This window comes from Homarus americanus, unplaced genomic scaffold (assembly GCF_018991925.1).
Source record: "Homarus americanus isolate GMGI-L3 unplaced genomic scaffold, GMGI_Hamer_2.0 scaffold7976, whole genome shotgun sequence".
Classification (NCBI taxonomy): domain Eukaryota; kingdom Metazoa; phylum Arthropoda; class Malacostraca; order Decapoda; family Nephropidae; genus Homarus; species Homarus americanus.
This window is the reverse complement of record NW_024743296.1, coordinates 7,041-20,410: the sequence shown is the minus strand read 5'-3', so window position 1 is coordinate 20,410 and position 13,370 is coordinate 7,041. Positions and strand designations below refer to the sequence as shown.

The window sequence follows — 13,370 nt, the reverse complement described above, 5'->3', positions numbered from 1 at the left end:
GATGAGATGTCGACTGTCCTTTCTGCTTAGGTCTGCATTGCTTTGCCTCAGGGGAACGAGAGCATCGGCCCCAAAGCCGACAACAGTCGCAGATATAGACTTTGAGGCAACAGTCACTGAATGCCGCATAGATCTGCGGCTCAACTAACTCAACACAGCTAGGGTAGCTACTTATGTATTAGGATTGTTAATTTTAATGTGTGGCTATTGGGGGAGGCTGGTGGCCATTTTTCAATTTAAAAAGGAAAAAAGAAAAAAGTAGTAGTAGTAGTAGTAGTATCAATAATATTTATCGAGGTTGCAGTAAGGTTATAATAGTAGTATTGTTTTTGCTTTGGTAGTTATGGCAAACGATGATATTCTTATAGATGTCATTATTACTGCTATTGGAATTGTTGTTTTCGCTTTTGTATTTTATTTATTTTTTTTAAGAAATATAATTAAAAAGAGAAACGATATAAAAATTGCGAATCTCTGGTTATCTCAGGTAGTGTCTTTCTCTGTACGCCAATGAATCCAAATAAAGTCTTAGAAGAAGGTGAGAAAATTAAAGAAATTGAACTGTACAATCAAATTTTATTCTTTCAATTAGTTTAATGCACAAGGAATAGAACATGTGGACTTACATATACTGTGCAGGTACAGATACAGGGACAAGTATAGATACATAAATTTCAATATAATAACAAAACACAAATGATATATACGCCCCATCATCTTGTCATCTTGTAAACATAGAAAGTAAAGATACACACCAGATTTATTATCTAAAAGGACCATATAATCTGGTTAAAATGTTCAAATACAGGAGCAAACTTGGCTCATTGTTGACATATTGATTAATTCTGAAAAAAACCACCATATCCATAACCCGGAAATAAACATTCTAAAAACTATAATTTATAAGACTCTGATACACTGATCCTTCACACAAGGGTAATTTAAGAATTTTTTGACAGTGAGAGACAGTGGCCTCGGGACATAAGCGACGTAGTCTTCCCTGTCCAGGTTCTTAATTAAGATACACCGTCGGGCGGCATATCTGTTTGTTTTACAAGCTTAGAAAATTGAATATTTATCTGAAAATTCAACAAATTATAATGAATCTAACAATTATTTTTTTTACTTCATTCACATAGTCAGCTAGACGAACAGAATCGCACTGGTGAGAAAATTTGGACTAACGATGAGTAAATTTGAATTGTTTACACAACAGTGAGTGAAATACTCTACAGTACATTTATTGATATATAATTTATTATACGCATACATCTAGGAGTAATTATAGTAAGCATTGTAGTCCAGGTATAGGTGGTGGCATTGGTGGTGCGTTAAGCCTGGCGGTTGAGGGGTTGGTCACCAACCTGCACCAGGATCACCAGGTAGGTCACCATCAGGTTCACCACCTGTCAATACAATACACATGAGCCGCTGTATCTAACATATCAGGTGAATTTATCTGCTGTATCGTGAATTAGTGAGGAATAATATTTTTTTCGATATTCATAATTTATTTTTACATTGTTTCTTTTATTCATATTTTTTAATTGTAATTTTGGTCGAAGTAGAAGAAGGAGATGCAGGAGAATACACCTGAAATATTATGTTTGTTTGACCATTAGTCAGCAAAATTACATTTAGTGATAGTCAGAGAGAAAAGTATCACCTTAAGGTCAAAGATACATATATAAAGACATGAATGGAAAGAAAGAGAAAGGTGAAGTATCCCTCACGACTCACCCCCACCAGGGTGCTGTAGTCCAGCCTGTACCATCCATAAAAATCGAATATCTGTAGTGGTTCCAGGAGGTGCAGCAAGTAGCTCACCTGTCGGAGATATGACACAGATACTAAACCGGCCTGGAAATATAGCGCCGGTGTTTAACATGGCATAAGAGCCTAGGCATAAATGTTTGTGATTTAAAATGTTAAGTGTAGGTGATGTAGCACCTCAAAGTATGCAGTAGCTATAATAAATTTTGAACTCTTTAACCACCAGGTCTAGCAGGCTAACGTCGTGACCCGGGCTCGCTTGTATGTGTGTAATGATAATAATAATAATAATAATAATAATAATAATAATAATAATAATAATAATAATAATAATAATAATAATAATAATAATAACAATAATAACACTGGGCTGCATTTAAAAAAGAAATTCATGAGGTGCGGGGTTTCTTAGCTGATTCTTTATGTATTTTGCGTGCTGATTCCAAAAATGCCATTCATTTTGCCCAATTAGGTCAGATTTTTATGCTATGGGAATTAGGAAAATATCGAAATTCTTAAATATGATGTCAAAATTTTTATGCAAAATATATCATAAGAAATGTAACCACAACACATAGGACCAAAATATGTCAACTACATAGATGCCTTTACAGTTAGACATGCATAAATGGCTGTCGCAGAGAATTTCTTTGGTGGTTGGTGTCTGGGGCGTCCCGTTTCAGACACCAACAGTAGTCGGCGAGCATGTTGATATCCCAGCGACCCTGGTACCGCTCCTCCATTACACGGATATCTTGATGGAAGCGTTCTCTTTGTTCCTCACTCACATCACCACAGTTCTCTGGAAAGTAGTCCAAGTGGGAGCTGAGGAAGTGCATCTTGATGGACATGCGTGCACCAAGAACTTTGTAGCTCAGAAGTAGGTCCTCAACAACTCGTCCATACTCTGGACTTCTGTAGTTGCCAAGAAAATTGGAGACAATAGACTTAAAGGCATGCCAGGCTTTCTTCTCATTTACATCCATGCTGCAATCAAACTTGGGATCTTTGAAAAGCTCTCTGATCTGAGGGCCATCAAAAATTCCTGCATTCAGCTTTGCCTCACTGACTTTTGGAAATTTTTCTTTCAGAAAATTGAAAGCCTGGCTTTTTTTGTCCAGTGCCTTTACAAAGTTTTTGAACAGACCGAGCTTGATGTGCAGTGGCGGAAGAAGAATGTTCTGCGGATTCACCAGAGCATGGGCAACAACATTGTGAGAACCTGGAGTAAGTCCACTTCTTGCAGGCCAGTCACGTTGCATGTAGTGCTGCTTGTCTGCTCGACTATCCCACAGACAGAGGAAACATGGAAACTTGGTGTAACCACCTTGTAGGCCCAGCACCATGGACACAACCTGTGGAAAAAACAGATTAAAAATATGTTTAGCTGAATAGTTTTATTATTAAAAAATATTAACACTTCATAATATGACAGTATGTCGGCAGACATAATTACCTATTAGAAAAACTGTCAACAAAATATCAATTTTTGAAAGCAACTGTTTTTGGTGTATTAAATTACCTTCAAGTCTCCACAGATCTTCCAATTGTGGTCTTTATACTTCAGAACAGTTAACAGATACTCCATGTTGTTGTAGTTCTCATCCATCTGCACTGAATGCCCCACCGGAACAGACGCGACCTGGTTTCCATTGAACAACAACACAGCTTTCAAGCTTCTTTTTGATGAGTCAATGAAGAGCCGCCACTCTGATATATTGTATGATATTCCCATAGCTGCAATGAGTCCACTGATATTGTTGCAATACACCAATGAAGTTTCCTTGTCAAAACTGAAGAACTTGGGAAATTCCTTGTCACGGTTACGGTACCAGGCAAATGTTGTTCCTGGTGCTAAGACATTGTGTTCGCAAAGCCGTGATCCTAGTAGTTGAGCTGACTCCTTAGACAAGCACAAGTCTCTTGTTAAATCATTCAACTCAGCTTGACTGAAGGGTATGGGCTCTTTTGCAGAAGCTGTGGGCAAGTATGTACTAGAAGCGTCAGTCTCTTCTATGTCTTCATCGATATCATGATCGTCATCGAGTATCATGTCCCTATAGTTTTCTGGTGAAGTTGGAATTGGTATTCCTGGTCCGTGAGGAACTGGTTTGATGGCTGAGGCATGTATCTGGATACTTAACATGATGTTTGTTCTTATGTTTATACTCTGAAATGTGAAAGAAAAGATTTAGTATCAAGATAGCATAAATATATTAATTTTACAGATATATTTTTTAAGAATGCATGAACATACTGCATTTGATATATTAGCATTGATGTATTAGGCATAACGCACCCTGAAGGTTTGTCATGCAGGAAGTACAGTCCGTGGTATGATCTCTTCCCTCCATACCATGGTGGAATGCCAAATGGTAGACGTTGAATCTTCTGTTGCTCCATGCCGCAGATTTTCAACACATGTTTTGCAGCACATGTGAGGGCAAAAGCTTTATCTTGGTCTCCAAGTTTCATTCCAAAAGTATGTATGATATAAGTTTTTCACTAGGGAAGTGAATAAAAACTGTCGGTTCATTGTTACACAACCGCACACATAGCAAAACCTGTCTGGGTCGTTCTTGCACTTCCGATTCATGATTAAATGTACAACTCTGTAAGAAGAAAAAACAGGTGTGTATATGATTAGACATATGCGTGTGTGTGTGTGTGTGTGTGAGAGAGAGAGAGAGAGAGAGAGACGCACACTCCCACTTTCTTGAAGTCTGGAGAGATACCAGACTGAGGGTCTAGGACTTTTAGAGGCACATAGGGGTGGTTGCTAGTACATGCCATGTACCACCAGATGAAAAAGAAATTTAATTGTGAAAAAAATATATGTAAAAAACACGGATACATAGATTTTTTCCTCTTTGCGTCATGGCGGACATTTAAAATGGTCATGAGCACGTAAGGTATTTAAATACATCGTAAGGGGCATTAAAACTCGACCGAAATCTTTTTCAGAGGCTTGCCAATGTCTCGGATGATTTTTTTACTGAATTAATATGAGGACCCCATTTTGAGCGCAAAAATGCCAATATTTTACTTGAATTCCGCTTAAAATGTTATAGCATGCACTTCTGACCTGATTGAGCAAAATGGATAACATTTTTGAGGTCAGCATGCAAAATACACCCAGAAAAGCTTAATAATACACAAACCTCAAAAACTATGCAGGGCAGTGTAATTAACGGTTTATTGAGAAAGTTCTGCAGCCCGAATGCTGAAAATATATATTAGGCAAAATTGACTTTTTATATACAAAGACATGGGGTAGGTGGGTCGTTTAACAAAAGCTTTCATAACTAAAAGGAAAAGGACATGGCTTGAACATACAAATTATTATAGTTTGCAGTTGATGGCCCGGGCTGGTCTCTTGCCATACTGTGTGAGGTTACGTAGGCCACGTGGTGTAGTGACTCGTCCGTAGGTGTTGATATGAAGGACCTCCGTGGTCATGGAGACACCGGGTGGTGTGATGTTCACGTGGTGCAGTAACTCGTCCTCGGGTGTTAATATGAAGGACCTCACGTGGTCATGGAGACACTGGGTGGTGTGGGGTGGTGTCACAGTACATCACTCTCTACTAGGTGGTGTTGTGTTATCTCGTAGTCAGGTGTAGAGCCGGCCCACTGTTGTTCCCAAGGTGGAGTGTTTAACACAACCTGGTCAGAAGATAGTGGTTGGTTCCCAGGGGTGCTTATCTCACAGGTGGGTCGTGGCTCACTGGTACTGTCTAGTGCTGAATTCACTGTCTTAAACACTGTTCATCACTGTTCAACACTGATCCCTCTGCTTTCCGAAACGAAATTGTCACTTTAAATCATGCTGATATTCCTGTGGTGAGGATGGCTGAACATAGCCAAGGGGGACCGTTGTGCAGCAGGAGCAGCGCCAAATAGGTCTTGACTCTCCAGTTGTCAAGGATGTGTGTGTGTGTGTGTGTGTGTGTGTCCATAATGTATGCTGAGCATTTATTTCCACTTGAATCCTCGAAAAATGAAGATAAACAACCATAGGTAGTAAGGTAGTAGACAGCTACCAAACAGGGAGGTACTACTGCCTGGGAAGATATTGGAAGCATAATGTGTTGTCTATGGTAGACCCTGCTGCTATATGGCATCACGAAAATTGTGGCCAAGCCCCAGGTTGCTGATCTGACTTTGTGCCTCATTTACACACAATTGCAGGACCTCAATTGTTTCTCTTACTATTGACAACACAACATACATACTGTCGTTTCTCACTCTTGATTTATTTATTTCATTTTTGTATTTATTTATTGTTATTATTATTATTATTATTATTATTATTATTATTATTATTATTATTATATTTTCGCCCTCCAAGGCCTGAAGTGGGTCAGTGACTTGTGTCCTGGTAGGCAAATCCCCGTAAAAAAATGAAAAAAAAACTGTGCTGCAGTGGTCTCCAACCTTTTGTTGGCTCTGGGCCACAATTATCATTTTAAATATAGTGCAGGGCACCAAACTTTGGATCTGTATTCAAGAAAAAAGATCTCATATTTACTGTACATTTATTTGCAGTTTTACACGTCTAACTGTTAGCAGTTACATACTTTTTATATTTACTCTTGGACAGGAGGTGCATATTTACCCCAGTGAGAAGTCAGGCTCTCTCTCTCTGGGTCCGGTTTGTAGTAAATACACACGCGTTGTACACGACAGACTCGGAACGAACCTCTCTCTCTCTTTAAAATTGTAAAGTTGTATCAAGTTATTAAACATATTCATTAATTTCACTCATACACAGAATCCGAAGTAATTAACAATTTTCCAATAAACCCTTACTGACTCCATAATATGGTTCCCCGGGTGCCACGCGAACTGCAGGTTAGGGACCACTGCTGTACTGTATACCTTCTTTAATCCTCATGGCCGAAACTAGACGAGAGATCAGCCGTGATATGTGGGTGTTTTCTTATCATATATACATTGCATAGGAATAACTGTGACTGAAGTTCATACCAAAATAATGTCCTATTGTTATTTATGAATACTCTTATCTAACATGAATTCAAGACATTATATTTCATCTCAATAATGATAGGAAGTTATTTTGACACTCTTCAGAGTTTTACATAGTAAAAATAATTGTTAAAGTCATCTCATATGAAACAGTTATGGCAACTGGAATTAAAGCTGAATAATTTATCTGCACAGTCTACTGTACCTGAGCCTTGACGAAATAGTTTGACGATTGGCAACTAAATTTCTTCAACATTCCGGCCGCCTTGTCGACCTGTTGGTTATAGAAGAAATCTTTCTCAGGAGATTTGTGTGTCAGAATTATATTACTGAGGACACCAAAAACATGACAGTATTAAGTGGGTGTATTAGACCATGTCTAACAGACAGTGGGCTACATGCATTAGTTTTATATAATTACAGCACTCACGATAATTAAACTATGAGCAAGTGTCTAGTAAATAGAGCCTTAGTAATACTGGTGCAAGTGACGTCTAGGTCACGTAATCTTTCAAATGACCGCTGCACATCACTGCCCAGCTGAAGTCAGCAATAACTAGCTGGTGACACCAGTCAACCCAGGTATCTCGGACACACCACAGGTGTGTTAACGAAGCTCGCTACAACTCGCCTTAAACTATACTAACAGTCATTGCTCATAGTGTTAATTAAGGTGATGTCATACGTTAATTGTGCATAGACTATGTTAACAATAAAAAGAGAAAAGACAATTTGGGTTTGAAGCCTTTACCTAAAAACAATTATTTGTGTACTTGTGTGTGACCAAGCTACTAGGTCAGGGGTTCTCAACCAGGGGGGAATTCCCCCCAGGGGGGGGAATTCAGGTTTTCAGGGGGGGGGGGGAAACTGATTCGGGAGCAAGAGATATGTTTGATGAGAAATCAATCACAGAATTTTGGCCTTGATGTGCGATTCCTACCCAAAAGTGGCAGAAAGAGCTATCCGTGCATTGCTTCCGTTTGTGTCGACATATCTTTGTGAGTCAGGCTTTTCAACTCTGTTGCAAATTAAAACGAAGCAACGTAGTAGATTAGAGGCAGAAAATGACCTGCGTTGTGCCCTTTCAAGCACTCCTCCGCGTATCCCAGAATTGGCGAAGAAAAAACAATCACAGGTTTCTCATTGACTGTAATCTTCATCTGAATAAAATGAATTACAAATTTACAATATCCTGGTATTCTATTGAACTTTTTGTTTATTGCATTATGCTTCAGTTTGGTCTGTTAAGTAATTCATTATAAATGTAAAAAAACTATTTTCTTTTATTCAAGTTTTGTAAATCCATCAACATTTTCAATTGGCATTTAATTTGTAAAACTCCACTATAAAAATAATCCATGTAAAATTGTGAATGTATATGTACTAATATGGAAAAAATAAAGGATTTTCAGTATTGTATGCATATTATTTGGAATGCACTTTTTGAGGCAGACAATCTTGGAAAGGAGGGGGAATGACATTCTGACATATGGTGAAAGGGGTGCATGGGGCAAACAAGGTTGAGAACCACTGTACTAGGTGTTCTAAGAAGTATTTGACGAGGTACAGTACACTGAGGTACAGTCACTCATAAAAGTTCGTGGGGAGTCTCCATGTGTGTGAGGGTGAATTCCATCCCAACCCCTTTCTGGACGACAGGTCTCTGGGCACGAGACAACGAACACACAAACATACACGGTGAAACTGTTGGAACTGTGTGTGTTCAATTAAGACCTGTTTGACAGGAATATTTGTCCATTCAAATATTGTGTTATGTCATATAATATTTACACATTTGCATTTGTGTGACAGCATATGAGGGTTAAAATTTTCCTGGACAATATGACCACAGTCCTCTGTTACCTGAACCATGAGACGCTTCGATATGTGAAGATGAAGAGGGGGAGTGGAGGAGGAGGGGGTGGCATATAATATATAGCAGTAGACCTACTTCAATACTCTCCTTTAGTTATTACATGAAGGGTTTCTTACTTGCTTGGTGTGTTTCCTCCAGTAGACTGTTGCCTTAGACTCGGGACTGTTCCATTACGACGTTGGCCAACCGCTTCACTGCTCATTGTTTCGAGTCTTCGTCTACTTCGAATGTTTTATTACCTATTATTCAGAATGGGTTTGTGTTGGATATATAGAGGAATATATGAAGAGGATATATACTACGTTAATGGTAGATACTGTCTGAGCTGAACTCTTAACGGTTTACAATATTATTCATGTGAATACGAAGCAAATTTTCGAACGGATTGGAATGCACCTCGACCTGCACTACCGTCGTCTCTGCTGCTTAGATATCAAAGGGGCTCTAACCTTCATATCTTATCATACAACACTGAATGTGTAACCTGATTATGACTAACGATAATAACTGATTGACAAACATAATCCTGTCTGACCTGATTACACAAAAGACACAGTTCTGCCGTGTGTGCGTTGTCACATCGCTTTACACAGACTCGCCGTCCAGAAAGAGGTGGGGACTGGACTGGCCCACACACACACACACATGGACCCCCACGAACTTTTATGAGATATATTTTGGGAGAAATTATTTGTTAACAAGTAGAGAAAAATATATACAAATGGCAAGTTTTATATTCTTATTTATTTTTATTTCATAGTTTCTAAATTACAACTGAAAAATAAACAGATTGTGAAGCAAAAAATAAAACTATGTATATTGTATCATAGGAAAATGTTTTATGTGAAGATAAGGCACCCGAGCTTATTTCATCTTAAGAATAACCTAACCTAACCCAACTCGCCCAACCCAGCCCCCAAATAAGTGTTAGAGCATTTAATCTTCGGTAAATATCCCCAAAGGCAGAATTGTTTTTAAACTCACCTGTAACAAAAGACAGGAGACAGAAAGTGATTAATCTATATAATAAATAGTTATCATCATCCCTAAAATATACTAACGGCCACAACTCGTACTCACACCAAGATGTTATAAAATAAATTAATATCCGGTATTAAATTCATCGTGTGATCTATTATTAATTCATACACCCCTGTTTTATAGTGACCCGTACACCCCTGTTTTATAGTGACCCGTACACCCGTCTTATAGTGACACGTACACCCGTCTTATAGTGACACGTACACACCTGTCTTATAGTGACACGTACACACCTGTCTTATAGTGACCCGTACACACCTGTCTTATAGTGACACGTACACACCTGTCTTATAGTGACCCGTACACCCCTGTTATATAGTGACCCGTACACCCCTGTTTTATAGTGACACATACGTCTTATAGTGACACGTACACACCTGTCTTATAGTGACACGTACACACCTGTCTTATAGTGACCCATACACACTGTCTTATAGTGACCTGTACACACCTGTCTTATAGTGACACGTACACCCCTGTCTTATAGTGACACGTACACCCCTGTCTTATAGTGACACGTACACACCTGTCTTATAGTGACACGTACAAACCTGTCTTATAGTGACCGTACACACCTGTCTTATAGTGACCCGTACACACCTGTCTTATAGTGACACGTACACCCTGTCTTATAGTGACACGTACACCCCTTTCTTATAGTGACCCGTACACCTGTCTTATAGTGACACACCCCTGTCTTATAGTGACACGTACACCCCTGTCTTATAGTGACACGTACACCCGTCTTATAGTGACACGTACACCCCTGTTTTATAGTGACCCGTACACCCTGTATTATAGTGACCCGTACACCCCTGTATTATAGTGACCTACACCCTGTTTTATAGTGACCTACACCCGTACACCACCGTCTTATAGTGACACGTACACACCTGTCTTATAGTGACCCGTACACACCTGTCTTATAGTGACACGTACACACCTGTCTTATAGTGACCCGTACACCCCTGTTATATAGTGACCCGTACACCTGTTTTATAGTGACACGTACACCCCTGTCTTATAGTGACACGTACACACCTGTCTTATAGTGACACGTACACACCTGTCTTATAGTGACTACACACCTGTCTTATAGTGACCCGTACACACCTGTCTTATAGTGACCCGTACACACCTGTCTTATAGTGACACGTACACCCTGTCTTATAGTGACACGTACACCTGTCTATATGACACGTACACACCTGTCTTATAGTGACACGTACAAACCTGTCTTATAGTGACCCGTACACACCTGTCTTATAGTGACCCGTACACACCTATCTTATAGTGACACCACCCTGTCTTATAGTGACACGTACACCCCTTTCTTATAGTGACCCGTACACCCCTGTCTTATAATGACACATACACCTCTGTCTTATAGTGACACGTGTCTTACACGTACACCCGTCTTATAGTGACACGTACACCCCTGTTTTATAGTGACCCGTACACCCCTGTATTATAGTGACCCGTACACCCCTGTATTATAGTGACCTGTACACCCTGTCTTATAGTGACACGTACACCTGTCTTATAGTGACCCGTACACCCTTGTCTTATAGTGGCACGTACACACCTGTATAGTGACCCATACACCCGTCTTATAGTGACACGTACACGCCTTTCTTATAGTGACCCCACCCTGTCTTATAGTGACACGTACACCCGTCTTATAGTGACCCGTACACCTGTCTTATAGTGACACGTACACCGTCTTATAGTGACACGTACACACCTGTCTTATAGTGGTGTCTTATAGTGACACGTACACCTGTCTTAAAGTGACCCGTACACCCGTTTTATACTGTACACGTACACCTGTCTTATAGTGACACGTACACCTGTCTTATAGTGACACGTACACACCTGGCTTATAGTTGACACGTACACCCCTGTCTTATAGTGACCCGTACACCCTTGTTATAGTGGCACGTACACACCTGTCTTATAGTGACCCATACACCCGTCTTATAGTGACACGTACACGCCTTTCTTATAGTGACCCGTACACCCTGTCTTATAGTGTAGTGACACGTACACACCTGTCTTATAGTGACACGTACACACCTGTCTTATAGTGACCCATACCCGTCTTATAGTGACACGTACACGCCTTTCTTATAGTGACCCACCCTGTCTTATAGTGACACGTACACCCTGTCTTATAGTGACTTATAGTGACCCGTACACCCTGTCTTACACGTACACCCCAGTCTTATAGTGACACGTACACCTGTCTTATAGTGACACGTACACCCGTCTTATATTGTGTATATTGACGTACACCCCTGTTTTATAGTGACCCGTACACCCTGTATTATAGTGACCCGTACACCCCTGTCTTATAGACACGTACACCCTGTCTTATAGTGACACGTACACACCTGTCTTAAAGTGACCCGTACACCCCTGTTTTATAGTGACTCGTACACCCCTGTATTATAGTGACACGTACACCCTTATAGTGACACGTTGTCTTATAGTGACACGTATAGTGACACACTCTTATAGTGACACGTTGTCTTATAGTGACACGTACACACCTGTCTTATAGTGACCCGTACACCCTGTCTTATAGTGACACGTACACACCTGTCTTATAGTGACCCGTACACCGTCTTATAGTGACACGTACACCCGTCTTATAGTGACACGTACACGTGTCTTATAGTGACATATAGTGACACCGTCTTATAGTGACACCCCTCTTATAGTGACCCGTACACCCCTGTCTTATAGTGACACGTACACCCGTCTTATAGTGACACGTGTCTTATAGTGACACGTACCCGTACACCCCTGTCTTATAGTGACACGTACACACCTGTCTTATAGTGACACGTACATCCGTCTTATAGTGACCCGTACACCCCTGTCTTATAGTGACACGTACACCCGTCTTATAGTGACACGTACACACCTGTCTTATAGTGACACATACACCCCTGTCATATAGTGACACGTACACCCCTGCCTTATAGTGACACGTACACACCTGCCTTATAATAACACGTACACCCCTGTCTTATAGTGACACGTACACACCTGCCTTATAGTGACACGTTCACCCCTCTCTTATAGTGATACGTACACACCTGCTTTATAGTGACACGTACACCCCTGCCTTATAGTGACATGTCACCCCTGCCTTAAAGTGACATGTCACCCCTACCTCACAGTGACACATACACCTCTACCTCACAGTGACACAACAATCTTACCTCATTAATGAAGTTTTGACCGACACTGCACATGTTAATCAGCATGATTGTTGCCCCCAACAGTAAGGTAAAGGTAAAGCCTCCCTCAAAGTACCCGCGAGACAGTGTGTATATAGTTGCCACACATAATATCAGGCCCGTCACTAGTATTGTTGTCATCCCAAGGAAGAAGTAGTCAGTCAGCTTCTCTCGTGTTTCCTCGACCTAAAAGTTAAAAACAAAAAACAAAAACGGTAATAAAGTGGAAGTTATGTTGAGAAATATATGTCTCACAATGTGATATTAACCTACATGTTTGTATTTGGTATTCATGTTGGATGCACAGTAAGTATATGGTTTTATTGTTCATGTACAAAAACTATACTTTGAAAATTACATATAAAATAACTTCGTTGTTTAAGAAACTTAAATCAAGACCCATTATAAAGAATTTGTGTACAGTTTCTAATTAATCTCATTGAA

At 40.0% G+C, this 13,370-nt stretch overlaps 1 protein-coding gene across 2 annotated transcripts; it reads right to left on the bottom strand.

The window, feature by feature from the left end:
• Positions 1-569: 569 nt before the first annotated feature.
• LOC121877138 lies at positions 570-13,095 on the bottom strand. 2 transcript variants are annotated; one of them, XR_006090905.1, is made up of 4 exons: positions 8,754-9,062; positions 6,967-7,035; positions 1,741-1,827; positions 570-1,406 (listed from the first exon to the last, which is right to left on the bottom strand). XR_006090905.1 is itself a non-coding variant. In XM_042382757.1 (4 exons), the coding sequence occupies exons 1-4, from the start codon at positions 13,065-13,067 to the stop codon at positions 1,332-1,334; spliced, it is 390 nt and encodes a 129-aa protein (XP_042238691.1). In that variant the 5' UTR covers positions 13,068-13,095; the 3' UTR covers positions 570-1,331. The 2 variants fall into 2 exon arrangements, 1 of the variants encoding a protein (XP_042238691.1); XM_042382757.1 differs by lacking the exon at positions 8,754-9,062 and adding an exon at positions 12,909-13,095.
• Between the last annotated feature and the right edge of the window lie 275 nt (positions 13,096-13,370).

Coding starts and splice junctions, on each gene's coding strand:
- LOC121877138 (XM_042382757.1), bottom strand. CDS start 13,067: ATGACAACAATACTAGTGACGGGCCTGATATTATGTGTGGCAACTATA. Junction 7,036..12,908: donor GTCAAAACTTCATTAATGAG/GTAAGATTGTTG, acceptor TATAACCAACAG/GTCGACAAGGCGGCCGGAAT. Junction 1,407..1,740: donor ACTACAGCACCCTGGTGGGG/GTGAGTCGTGAG, acceptor TTGTATTGACAG/GTGGTGAACCTGATGGTGAC.